The sequence below is a fragment of the Vespula pensylvanica genome, chromosome 8, assembly GCF_014466175.1.
Source record: "Vespula pensylvanica isolate Volc-1 chromosome 8, ASM1446617v1, whole genome shotgun sequence".
NCBI classification, from domain to species: Eukaryota; Metazoa; Arthropoda; class Insecta; order Hymenoptera; family Vespidae; genus Vespula; species Vespula pensylvanica.
This window is the reverse complement of record NC_057692.1, coordinates 6,716,787-6,731,007: the sequence shown is the minus strand read 5'-3', so window position 1 is coordinate 6,731,007 and position 14,221 is coordinate 6,716,787. Positions and strand designations below refer to the sequence as shown.

The 14,221-nt window shown below is 37.1% G+C and overlaps 1 protein-coding gene across 1 annotated transcript in view; it reads right to left on the bottom strand.

Annotated features, from left to right (window-relative positions):
• The window catches only part of LOC122631048 (mucin-5AC-like), a 20,350-nt gene extending 7,776 nt beyond the window's left edge, over positions 1-12,574 (bottom strand). Inside the window, exons 1-4 of the mRNA XM_043816243.1 lie at positions 12,271-12,574; positions 2,639-2,724; positions 792-1,758; positions 13-557 (exon numbers count right to left, since the gene is read on the bottom strand). Coding sequence (XP_043672178.1) covers positions 13-557; positions 792-1,758; positions 2,639-2,705 — 1,579 coding nt within the window. The 5' untranslated portion in view covers positions 2,706-2,724; positions 12,271-12,574. The remainder of the gene's footprint in view (positions 1-12; positions 558-791; positions 1,759-2,638; positions 2,725-12,270) is intronic.
• Between the last annotated feature and the right edge of the window lie 1,647 nt (positions 12,575-14,221).

Sequence of the window (14,221 nt, the reverse complement as noted above, 5' to 3'; positions counted from 1 at the left end):
TGCCAGGAGTACCTGATGTTCCGGGTGTTCCAGGTGTTCCAGGAGTGCCAGGTGCTCCAGCTGTACCAGGGGTGCCCGGTATTCCTGCTGTGCCAGGAGTACCTGATGGTCCAGGTGTTCCAGGAGTGCCAGGTGTTCCAGCTGTGCCAGGTATTCCTACTATGCCAGGAATACCTGATGTTCCCGGTATTCCAGGAGTACCAGGTGTTCCGGGTGTTTCAGGTATTCCAGGAGTGCCAGGTGTTCCAGCTGTACCAGGCGTGCCCGGTATTCCTGCTGTGCCAGGAGTACCTGATGTTCCGGGTGTTCCAGGTGTTCCAGGAGTGCCAGGTGTTCCAGCTGTACCAGGGGTGCCCGGTATTCCTGCTGTGCCAGGAGTACCTGATGTTCCAGGTGTTCCAGGAGTACCAGGTGTTCCGGGTGTTCCAGGTATTCCAGGAGTGCCAGGTGTTCCAGATGTACCAGGCGTGCCCGGTATTCCTGCTGTGCCAGGAGTACCTGATGTTCCGGGTGTTCCAGGTGTTCCAGGAGTGCCAGGTGTTCCAGCTGTACCAGGGATGCCCGGTATTCCTGCTGTGGCAGGAGTACCTGATGTTCCAGGTGTTCCAGGAGTGCCAGGTGTTCCAGCTGTGCCAGGTATTCCTACTGTTCCAGGAATACCTGTTGTTCCCGATGTTCCAGGAGTACCTGATGTTCCGGGTGTTCCAGGTGTTCCGGAAGTGCCAGGGATGCTTGATATTCCTGCTGTGCCAGGAGTACCTGACGTTCCGGGTGTTCCAGGTGTTCCAGGAGTGCCAGGAGTTCCATCTGTGCCAGGAGTTCCTGATGTACCGGGTGTTCCAGGACTACCTGATGTTCCGGGTGTTCCAGAAGTGCCTGATGTTCCAGGATTTCCTGGAATACCAGGTGTACCAGCAGTAGCTGATGTACCTCCGCCACCATTCCAACTTCCTCCATTGCTTCCTATATCACCATTCCATTGTCCTCCATTATCTCCTACGTCTCCATTCCATTGTCCTCCATTATCTCCTATATCGCCATTCCATTGTCCGCTGTCTGTATTGCTAGTTTCTTCACCTTGTCGACAGTCATCTCTAGTAACTGCCCAAGCATGATTGCATGCTTCGATTTTTGGATCCCAAACTGTTCCTACTCCACAAGTAAACTCATATTTTCGTAATATTCCAGTACCTTCGTCTACACATCTATAAAATTTTCTACAATCTTGTGAATCGGATAAAAATCCTTGAGTAGTACATTGTACTCCTCCCAGACCAATCATCTCATTTTGATTCAATTCAGATGTTGTTGATGGTTGAGTAATTGTTGATAATTCAGTACTATTTTCAGGTCTTCTCGTAGTCGTCCAATCTTGTGTTGTAGTTGTAGGCTCTGTTGTAGTGGTTGTTGTAGATATGTCTGTACTAACCATCGTTTTTATAGTTGTTGTGGATGTAGAATAAGATGGATATGAATCCATATTGAGATTTTGAATATCAGAATCTACTTCGTTCTCAAATCCACCACATTCTGGTCGTCCACTATCATATGGATGAATGCATATATTTCCTTTTTCTTTGGAGAATACTGTACCAATTCCACATTCGAACGTAAAGGTTGTTAAAAGACCACCATTGCCCTGATCAACACATCTATAGAAAACTCTACAGTCGTGTGGATCAGGATGATAGCCTTCTTCGGAACAGGTGAAGGGAGTATCACTTTTTCTGTATTGATTTTCATAAATCTCATGGTGTTCTGAAACAAAATACTTATATTGTAATATTATATCCAATTTAATTTAATTTTTCAGAGATCTTTAATATATAATCATATAAACAATTTTTTATTCTAAGTTCCATTATTTATAGAAATCCAAAGCTACTTAGATAACATTTTTAATTTTCATATAATATATATTATATACATGTACATAAAATCATCATTTTTTGATATTACAAATTTAATAAAAAATCAGAACTATGATTATCTTGGAAATTTTATTAAGAATTCAGAATCTATGTTCTGCGGAAATAGATCACATAGAATCGACACGGCAAATTGGCACCTTTCTTGTATCCAGTAGCTGAGGCATGCGGGATACGAAGTGTATTTTTCGCGTCTTCGCTATATACCCAAGGTTGTGCATCTCGGATGGAACCAGTTTGACGGCAAGAGTAACAACAACAACAGTGGCGAACGAGACGAGTAAAGGCAAAAATAGTAGGCAAGCTTGCTTGCGTTCAGTACCCATCTCACGTGTAACCCATCCAGGGCCGTAATTGGACATAGGTACTCAACGAACGAGCCTTCTTCTTCATAATAGCAAAATAAAAGCCCTTAATATGGATCCACTGATTAAAGGTTCAAGCCGAAAACGTATTACAATTTAAATTCATCGAAGTTCGGAGAATATTTTAACGCCTCGTTTAAAATAATTTGCATGCATGAAGAAGAGGTCCCGGTGTTTTTTCCTTTACAGGGCGTTAAATCTATGGGATAATATGTTAGGAAGATAATGGTATAATGATGCTAAAAGATTGATTTATGTGTGTAGGGTGATTCATAAATTATTTCTCGAGGTAAAATCGAAGTCTATTCAAAAGGATTGATATTGACGATATGGCTAATATCTCACCTGCTTTTGCAAATGTTGTCAAGATCAGGGCTATTAAAATATGCAGAATTTGTCGTTTCGTCCACATTATTCCAATAAGATCGAATCTAAAACAAAAAAAAAAAGAAACTGATTACTTTTTTCGAATGGAAAACCATGCGAAAAATGTTATTGTGCAGTCGATGTACTGTTAAACTGAAAGGCTCGAACGTGACATGCGAGTCATTCGTTTGGTCAACTCTTTTTCTAGAACACAAGGTAAGGATTTCCTTAAATAAGAATTTCGCATAAAGAACGCTAACGATAAGCATATGTACAGTTACTCCTACGTTCCGATTGGCACAACTCCAGGAAAAAGAAGCTTCTCTCTTGCGCTAAAAGACATTACCAGTGGAGGGATTCTAACTGTTGGTTCGCGTGACCTTGCAAGTTGCCGGAATAATTCTCTCGCATATCATCGACCGTGCTGATCGGCTGAATCACGATTCAGTTTCGAAGTGGTAATCTCAGTGAATGATTTCGTGCCTTGTATTTTGAAGTGTATGCGATGGCCCGCGTACGCGATCGTCAAATAACCATTTGAATAAATCATTGGCATTATCTGCGTGTACAGTTATATATACATATACCTATTGGGCGTTTTCGTGATGATTTCTGGACGCTCCCACTTAATAAAAATCATAAATTTTAAGATAAACGAACGTCGTACGAGGACATCCAGTTTGAATAATGTAAAGACATTGTTCGATGATCTTCTAAAGATCAAGTTTCGTCTTACCATCTACCTAGCAGGCAAGATGTTTTTCGCCTGATCGAAATATCATCAATTCAAATTCGTTAACAAGAAAACTTTTTATTATTTTGCCTCGAGGCAAATCTCGACAAGATTCGATCACGCTCTTAACGATCTCTCGATATCGTTAATGAGCGTTTCTCCGAAATTCCTGCTGCGATCGGCAGGAGTACCTTTAGCAAGCACGAACTTTATCCTGATGCGAGTATCAACAGCGATATCGTGCACGTGGACTCCGAGTCCGCAATTCCTGTTGTTTATCGAGATGGAAGTCACAGGAATGGTTCGCTACCACCCCCGTATTTCCTTCTTGATCCACGATCTGCATCGGTACAACGGGAGAAAGGAGAAGCATGCCACATTGGCGGGTAACGTCATTGGCGGCGATCTAAACTCTTGAATCACCACTCATGAAAATAACTTCGTCTTTAATATTCTTTGATCATATATAAAAATAAATGATTTGATTTTCGTGAGGGCTGATAATCGACTATTATTTTTTATAGAAATGAGCTTTTTTATTTGAACAGATCCAAAATTAAAGCTATAAAATTTCGTGTGTCCCGGACAAAAATATAACGATCAGAGAGAATCCCTGTGATTTTTCTTTCTTCCACTAAGTCGATTCTTGATCCAAGTGAAATTAACTACGACATATCGGTTTGCGGTTCCGAATCCGTAGGATGCAATTTGTTCTCCGTCTTCCTAGGTCGCCGCCAATGGGGCTAGTTGCCGCGGGAGATGCAACCAAGTGTACTCGATCTACTGCCATAAATACGGTCCACTATACCAAAGAAGGGATGAGAGAAGTTCTGGCAGCATCTCTTTTAACGAATTGCAACCATCATGATCTACGATATTGCCTGTGTAATACGAATTGACGTGATCCTTTAAGTGAAAATAATACATTCGTTTTATAACCAACGAGTATCAAGTTTATGTTTTATCTTCAAATCAGATATTAAAAAAGAAAATGTAAAAATGTTGCGTATGGAAGAAAATCATTAAAGACCTAACTGAGGACGCTCATTGCCATATATTATAACAATTTTTTTAAGTTTAAAAGTTTTAGTTAATTTAATTAAGATTTCATTGTTAGATAAACAAAAATTATTTTTTATAGAAGTCGGATATAACGTAATCGTAGAGTTAAAACCGGTTTTAATTTCACACTGACGTTTGCATTCTTTTTCACTTTCACGAACGTTTCTTGAGAAAAGTCTTTCATAAAATTGCCTTTGTTATTTGGCACAGAATTCAGTTTCAATGTAACCGTGACATTGGGAAAGTGGTAATCATACTTCGTAAACCGGTTTTAGATTCTATATGTACATATGTGGATTCTAATATTCCTATAATGTCTTTTTTTTTGTCTCTTTTTAACTATACTTCCTTACGTAATAGAAGAACGAGGTGCACTGTATAAATGGAATATTTAGAGATTATTGTTTCCCGTCTATGGTATGCAGGAAAGCAATTGCATCTATATCTGTAAACCATGTTTCGAATAAACGAGTATCTAACCGCTCGCTTTAACCTTTTTCTTTTTATCGAAATGTTCGTTCTATCTAACAATCTTTAAATCCCTCGATAAAAACAAAATGTTTAATATGTTTTTATTATACAATTCTATCTATATAAAAAATAATTTCAGATTTTCTAAGTTATCAAAAGAAAACAAAATAAAATAAAATGAAATAAAATCAATCGGAAACTTCAAGAAAGTTTATATTTGGATCGATGTTATTGTTAACTAAAACGTTCGTGAGAAAGATCAATTTATCAATCGAGACTATGAGGAACGAGAGTGATAGACCGTGCAATACGAGAAAGAGAGTGAAAGAGGAGCCGGTTAAAAGGACTCGAAAGGAAGAAGGCTATGCAACCTCATTCTCTTGTGATTCTATCTTAAGATTGGGATGAAGGAACGAACTCAGAGATCGTGGGAGTATGCTGATGTAATCCGAGAATGCAAATTCAACGGTGTTTCCTGTAACATATTTGAGTAAGAGAGAGGACCTGAAGGTTCCAACGACATTGCCGTCGTCTTGGAGGTTCAATGTCAATGCTAATTCTCGACTACTTTTACTTCGTTTGACGATTCTATTCGAGGTGAGTCAAAAAGAAAACATTGGAATTTCTCCTTTTTCTTTTACAATCCTTTCTACATACTTCAAACGCGAATTCTTTTTCTTTTCGCAAACATGTTATGCAAGAAAATAATACGTGACTTCAAAGCGAAAAGTTATGAAATAAGATCGAAAAAAATTGTAACGAATAAAAGCATAACTGAAGAATGCGGACTTATTGCATTTTCTTGAAGTATTGCTCTAGTGAAAGGAGACGAGGTTTGATAACATGATCGTTGAAGTATTCAATGTCATTATATCATTTTCATTGATGATTTTATTCAGAATTCTTTTAGTTTTTTTTTTTTTTTTGTTGGAATGTTTAGTCTTCCTGACATAAAAGGAACCGATCAAGAATACAGGTTTAGCAAGTTGTCTAGTTCTGAGTCAATGACACGAGCTGCAACGACGATTGCAAATTACCATTCGTGACTACTGGATCGAACGCAAAAGGGATCCGACGGCTATACAGCTATCTTATTTTAAGATCCTTCGTATTCCTACGTTTTCGTTGCATTTATAATCACAAAGATCGTTATTACTCTACTTAATTATTATTTTATAAAACTGTGTGTTTCGAATTTTTGGATTTAAACAAAGCAAAAGATTAGTTTCGACATTGTGCATTCTCTTTGCAAGGAACAATGCATGTTACCGCATAGTAGGAAAATTCTCTGAGGTTATTTACGAGATCATGTCCGTGAATCGGGAGCATAATTCGCCTGGGATTATCTCGATTTGTATTCAAGAGACAGAGAGTGTATCAACGGGTCTGCGGTCTTCGCGACGCAGAATGTTTCATTCAAGAGTGGGATGATACTTCACCCAAATCGCACGGCTCCTCGTAATGTGGGTCGATATTTCGATGAAACGGTTACTAATTTGCTTACTCGATAACATGAATTCATGACGGTATCTTGCGATATCTTTAATATTTCAATGCTAAACAAAAAAATTTTTTGATGTACTTTTTTTTTAAATACTATATTAAGTGAACACAGAATGATAATAAGTATAAGACCATACGAAATTTATGAGTATGCTGTAATTGGATACGCAAAGTATGAGATGAGGATTGTAGACCATGATCATATGAACGAGTAATGACAAGTCATGAAAGCATTACACGACTTATTTATAAACCGATTCAGACAGGTCTACCACCTGCCGTTGCGATCGAAAGAACCCGAAGTGGTCTGGAAACGTCTCAAGGACGACATGCTTCTCGCATCTCAACTCTTCTCATGTAATTTACTCGACCGACCAAAGAGTCTTTATTTTTGTTCCTTATTCTTCGATTTTCCAAAGAAACCTTCGCTTTTCTGAACACTTTGGAAAGATTCCATGCAGAATACCTGATACGAAAGATAAATGAAAAATTTCCTTTTTTTAAGTAATAATGATTGTTACCTAATTATTTAGTTCCTGTTTTATTAATGTTTATTATCTTATCGATTGAGTATAATTTTCACTCATACGAATGAATTAAGAAAAGAAAGAAAATCATAAAGGATAAATGCGGAAGAAATGCTGGCAAAGATTTCAAACGACCTTAGCTTCGAATTTTTTTGAAATGCATTCCTCTAGGAAGTAATATTCTTATTTCTGGTTTTTTCTCCCCTCAAAAGGGACGAAAATGGTACTACGTACATTATTTGCAACAGTGCTCGAAGCATCGTTTTACCTCACAATTATTATCAATAATTGCATGCTTCTTGGTTGCTCGCAACCCATGATTTTCTACTTTCGTGAACCTACCAAAAAGGAGTTCGTTCTTCTGGTAGGAGAGAAAGAAATTCGGCATGTACTGGACCATGATTATTTGAATGATTTAATTAACGTCATACAATCCTTCATCATCTTCCTTATGAGCCAAGTCATTGACTCGCAAAAAAGAACTGGTATTATCATCATTCGAAACGATTATGATATCCCTCTGCACTTCGGAGCAGTCCTAATTTTTAGTCCATTCTCATCCCACCAAGCGAAGATTCTAATTCGTTGATAAAGATTGTTACAAGCGATTACTCATAGGATACAGAATTTTTTTAATTTTCTAAGCCACCAATGTCACCCACCATCAATGGAGACAAATTTAAATGCCTTTTTCGGTATATATAGATAGATATTTTTTAAATCGAAACGTCAAGGACGGTGCGATTATTTTTATAATCATTATTTTTGTAAAGGAAAGTTCCATACACGAGTCGCTTTGATTTCACAATAATCGCAGGTGAGAAGATGTATATTTCAGTCATTGAAAGCTTTGATATTAGTTAGAGCTAGAAAAAAAATAGAAAATAACGTGACAAACTTTAGATGAGGAGAAAAAGAGAAAGAAAAAAAGTCTTAATGTTCGATAGGTTCGACCTCGAATTACAAGCAATTATTGGAATCCTCCACGTACCGATGGTAAAGATCTATACAAGGATTGATTGAGTATGTTTCAGGAAATTTCCATTTATAAACAACTGCATGGATCTGTAGCTTTAAAAATATTCACGTTGAAGCACGAAAGAAAATGGGAAAGCCTTCGTGAAAAGTTGAAATATTCTACGAATTTGGACAACTGTGTATCATGAAAACAACCAAAACCGGTTTCGGCGTTACGATCGTATGGAAATATTATTCGAAATCACCGTTATTCGCATTATTTATATAATTTCTCAATAGGATTCCGCAAGAAAAAAATTGCATACGATTAAAACAGTGCGGTTTAAAAAATTTGTTTTTTACATTGGTTAGCATTGAAAAAAATCTTTCATTAAATTTCTTTAATTTCGTTAAAATCTTATAAAATTAGTATCCAAATTGAGTTAATAACTATTTGAAGGTATCGATCAGTTTGATGTTGGATAGTAGATCCTCGATAATAGATCTTTGAATCGACATGATCAAATTTACTTGGATCGTAGATCGAGGTTAGCCGCAGTGAAACGTGTAAGAGTTAAAAAGAAATAAAAATTGATCAATCAAATCGATTTTTTTAGGTCAATATATATATATATGTACAGAATGCCTGATCGAAATTGCAATAGATCAAAGATAGGGATGCGAAAGTATGCGAGGATGCGAAGTATGTAGGATCGAACTTGCGTTTGCGTTTATAATCTAATTGAGATCTATCAAGACTACCTGATGCTACATGACGATGCGAATCCATGAGGTTGGTATCGTATCGCACACGATGCAACTCGGTGCAGTGAACCTAAGATTGTTATGATGGCATGTATGCTGCCATAAGCGCAGCCTTGCCGTTGAAAGTAGCAAGGTCGTTTCTTCTCCCTCTCCATCGTTTTCATCCACGACTCTTTTCATCGTAATCCTCTTGCTCTTATTGACAAAGGCGTCAGATTGGAGCTAACTTGTCGAAAGAATCTGATATACGTATTTATGATCGAACTTATTCTCTTTTTCTTGTTTTTATTCAATACCCAGAAATATCCTTAATTAGAGTTCAACGACTTCAAGATTCAAGTAATCTCGAAACGATATTTGACTTGATTTGACAAATTTGATCCGACTAAATTTGACAAAATTAGGTCATGGTATTAAAAGAATGAAGTTCGTGAAAAGTGATATTAAAAATATTTTGAATCCGACGATTTTGATGGGTAATAAATATTAACTCAATATAACGTCAAATATATAAGACAGTAGATAAGTATTATAAAAACATAGTTTCGTGAGAATACTTTATAAATTAGATCAATTTTTGATCGTTCGAAACAATTTTATCGTCTTAGTACTTTTAAGATTATTATTCCGGCACCATTGCGAAGAATATCCTCCTATCTATATCATCATTTTTTTAAGAGAAGAGTCAATGTTCCATTCAAGCATATTTACGTTCTTTGCGGATTGCAATTAAAGGGATACTTGCAAATTGCTTGCCCTCGTGAGCTCTCTTTCTACTCTCTCACCACCATCTTCGCAACCACCAGCAACAGACGAATCGATGTTTTCCTTTTTCCAAGTCCTTTTTTCCTTTTTGTTTTCAGGTTCTCTTCCACTACAATCATGCTACGCCGCATTAACCATAGATTCATCATACGCGTCTCCGTACAGGTCTTACCGCGCCAACCGGTGAGGGTTCAAGGATCTCTCTGTTCCTTCTTCTTCTTCGTCCTTCATCGTTGACCTCGTCGACAATTTTCAGTGGAAAATGAGAAAGCCAAGAATGGTGGATAAATGTTAGTAATACGAAGATTGGGCACGTGCCAACCGATGTTTCAAAGTTTGCGCCATATTCGGCCATATTTTAAACGAATACTTGCGAGAATCGATTATCGTTGGAAGGACGTTCGGAAGGATCATTTTCATGTATGTACCATATCTGTACCTGCGTTCGTACATCAATTTTTCTTCAATTTTTTGAACCTTTAACAATGATTTCTTCAATGATGACCAAGATAGGAAATATAATAATCCACGATTAAATGAAAAGTATTACTTCTTCATGGTCAACCACAAGATAATTCATGCTGATTGTAGTATCGTGAGATGCACGTAAAAAGTATTTTGAATCGCGTTTGTAAACATTTTTCATGGTATGTTCGTTCTGTTCTTAGTACTCACGAGGTGCTGACTAAAAAGGGCCGAAAAAGTTTCACGTGCGTCCAGTCCTCGTACATAATGTATCTCAGCGCCTCATGACATTGTTTTGCTGGTTGTTTCGTTTCTTAGCAAAGACTTTGAACAGTGGCGTCGAAGTTGTGATAGTCCTTCGAACATATGTCTAATACTTAGAAATAATTTCTTCTAAGAATTACTTTTATTTTATTACTAGCAAATTATCTTTTCTAAGATTTATCTATTAATAAATATTATTACAAAGAAATTAAGGGGGAAATAATTGCAATGATGCAAGATTGGCCTATTCGAAAGTAAAAAATATTTAAATGTTTCACAAATTGAAAAAATTCGAATCTCACATAGAAATTAAAAATTAGCAAAATTTCAATTATAAGTGAAAAATAAGACAATATGGTTGACGCCACTGGGTTTAAGGACGCTGCCATTTATGGATCACGAAGTGCTCTCAGAATGATCGTGACGAGACAATGTCGAGGACGGGCATAAATGTATATATGTATAGGTGGAATCGGCGTTTCTCTCGTGTAGTTCAATGCCAAGATCGATCGATCGGTTGGTTTCGAGCAAAGCATTCGAATCGCATTCGATCCAAATACAGACTCGATAACGTTCAGTTTTCGGTCGTACGAGTGTGACAGGAATCACAGATTGGACTGTGAATTTTTCGGCATGGCACGTTTGAGTCACGGACACCTTGTCAAATTCGTAATCCCGCCTTGTAACGAGGTGAAACGGTTACGTGATCATCCTTTAGCTTGTCGAATGACATCGATCTATGTTTCGCGATCATTGCGGAAACAATTCTCAATGGGTCAACGACGACTAAGTTTCATTCCTCTTTTTAATCTTTTTTTCCCTTTTTTCTGATCGATAGGTCATTGACATTACTCGTCCGTTCCTCTATTTTTTTAATTTCTCATGTAAAAGAGATCATGACGATCATGGTTCAGGAGTCACAATTGATTCGAAACGGATAAAAAAAAAAACCGAAACGAACCCGTGTGGATCCTCGTCAATGTGGACCGACGTCATAATTGCGTAATTGACGCGAGAGATGAATGAAAAGCAAGGATCGATGAAACATCGTCCAATTCAATTATAGATGTCGAGTCCTCGAACTTCGATTATTGGTTGCATCATAATCAGACGGTCAGCAATATACGTTGGTGGGTTTTCCTAAATCCATTGACTGCTCCCGGACGTTCGAAATTATGTTAATTTTGTGTCCTTATATATTTGACGAAAGAAATCTTGCTTCTCAACTTCGGAGTGTTTCAAAATGGACACCAAGAGTGACACATCGAAGATAACTAAATTTCTTTTTGTTTCTTATTTTCTTTCATATGCTGGATCTAAAATTGTCAAAGACTCGCTTCCACGGATTGTTGCGTGCATATCGGTTTGAATCATTCACGCATAACGTTCACCAACAGAGAAAACGGGATGTGCATTTAAGATTGATGCAACTCCCATTGAGCAAGTTACGATCTTCCGCAGAGAATGGATGTTCCTCTTGCTTCGCAGGCGTTATGCGATCGCGTTATTTAAGAGTTTTCAAAATGCCAAGTCGTTAGAGGAAATCTACGCCGGAAATGGTCACGAAACGTTCGATAGTCGATGCAATCACTAACGAATTCCAATACTCTACGGGAAAGCAATTTGCATTCGTGTCGAACTTAAGAATCCAACATTCTCAAGAAAATAATAAAAAAAAAAAAAAAATTCACGAGGCCTAGAAAGAGCCGTAAAAGAAAAAAATATTAATAAAAGATTTATGATAGACGTTCTCGAATTCTTTCGATAGATTTATCAAAGATTCGATACCGTTGCGAAACGTTCTCGTTAAAATCGAAACACATAAAACGCGCTGCGTGTGATCGAGGAAGAAAGATTTATGACTCGCGTAACACAAAACAAAACTGATAGAAAACAACAAAGAGAACATAGTTGAATTTATGATACTAACTCATCGATTACTCCGCGCAAAATGAGATTGTTTGTGTAGTAAACGATTCATAAATTAATTTTAACGATCGATTAACTCCAACCCTTACTATAATCCTTCAGCACGGTGTTCGGGAAAGTCGTTTGGGAAAACCAACTAAATTGATCGATAAATCACTGAAAGTACTCACCTTATTGAAAGGGAAGATACTCTTAAAGAATATAGATCCTAACTCCTTCAACGACGATCTATCGTAAACTTCTTCCGCATCTTCCGTAATCTCTATCGGTTTCCTTTAGATTATTCGATCTTCGGAATAAATTTCCTTCTTCGTTTCCAAGAAGAAACAACAGGAGTAACGAACGACAAGAACACTCTTTCCCTTCCACCCTCTTTCTTTTTTCCTCTCTCTCTCTCTTTGTTGGAACAGTCGAGGACTACTCTTATACCAACAGCGTCTTTTGAGAAACTATTCTGCAAAATCGGTCGCCGATCGTGGTACGTTCCTCGAGAGGGAGTAAGTCCTCAGGACGCGGATGGCTCCTACTTATAAAGACTTGGCCAAGTCTTGGCTCTCCAATTGGCTTAGCCGTGTGCGTTAAGCGTATACACGGATACGGGAGAGAGAGAAAGAAAGATGGAGAGAGGGCGAAGACGAAGAGGACGCTAACTTACTCGTTTACTCGATCATTCGTTCGCGTGCGTGTGCGTACGCGAGGAAGAATCATGGCTTGGTCTTCCTCTTTCAGGTGGAAGGGGGCACAAGCCGTGTCTCGATCGTTACACGCTCGATGCTTGTTACATATTACACTGGCATGATCATATCCAAGGAAGGTTCTTTCCTTTCTTCCTTCCTTCTCATACTTGTTTCTTCCTTCCTTTCTTTCGTCGTGTTATCATCACTTCAATAAAATTCACCCTCGCTGATGATCATAGCATCCTTTTTCTCCGAGGAATGTTATATTGACTTTTTTGCTACATGAAGATAATCAAGAATGTAAGATTAATTTTCTTCGGTAATAGAAAACTGATATTTTTAATCGATATTTAATTTAATATCTTATCTCGACATTAAATTAACATTTTTCTTTTCTTTATCCTACCGATTAATGAATCATAGAATGATCTGATGAAACAGTTACTTCAACAAGAAGTTAAAATTTGATATTAAAATTCATGCATTGTTTTATATGATTGAAAAAAAAAGTAGGTTCATACGCGTAGTTGAAGAATGAATAAAATTGAAATTATGAAATTCATATCTTGTAGCGGTGTTCATTAATTCCTTCGTGCAACATTCTACCCAGAACCATTCGGAGGCTCATTTACAAGAGATGTCGATATTATTTGATGACCTTCGAACCATCTTCGTTTCGATGTACTTCCTTATCTGTCACGTTAGAATAAACGCCTTCGCATACCTATGTATCTTTACAACGTTCTTTGGCGTTTCTTTTAAAGACCTCTATGGGGTAACGGTAAATCTTGTACATTAGATAAGTTAAAATTGGTGGACTTATTTACTAGAGTTCTCTGTTATCTTTCTGTTTCTTTGCAAGATAGGTATCTACAAATATGCAGGAGAAAAAAAATATTAAATGCAATAATAAATGCAGTGTAATTAAATGCAATAATAATGCAGTGCAAATAAATGGTAACAGTAAGTATATTCAACATTCTTGAATATACATTAATATTGAAATACAGAATTTAGAAAAATGTATTCTCGGAGTTCTGATAAATTTAATGTTTTTTGTTATTTTACATTTCTTAGAATTGTTTAGATATCGATAATATAGGTATACGTTAGTTTCGACGAAGATATCGAAGGTCGCTTTTCAAGTTCTCTTCGTCGAGATAGTTAGAAAGATTGGAAGGATAAAACACAAATAAGTAGGCAAGACAAAGTGGACTCATTAACGTCTCACTGATATATCTAATTAAGAAATATTGAATAAGGAACATGATGTAAGATTTTCAAGATTTTATGTCCCTTAAGAACTATAGAGATCATTAATTATTTTCATATTTAGACCAGTTATGTATAGTCTGAGTATATTTGTTCAACAAAGAAAATCAATCAATTGACATTCACCAAGCTCGTAATAAGTACCTTTTTAATTGGATGCTTCCGTTGGTTT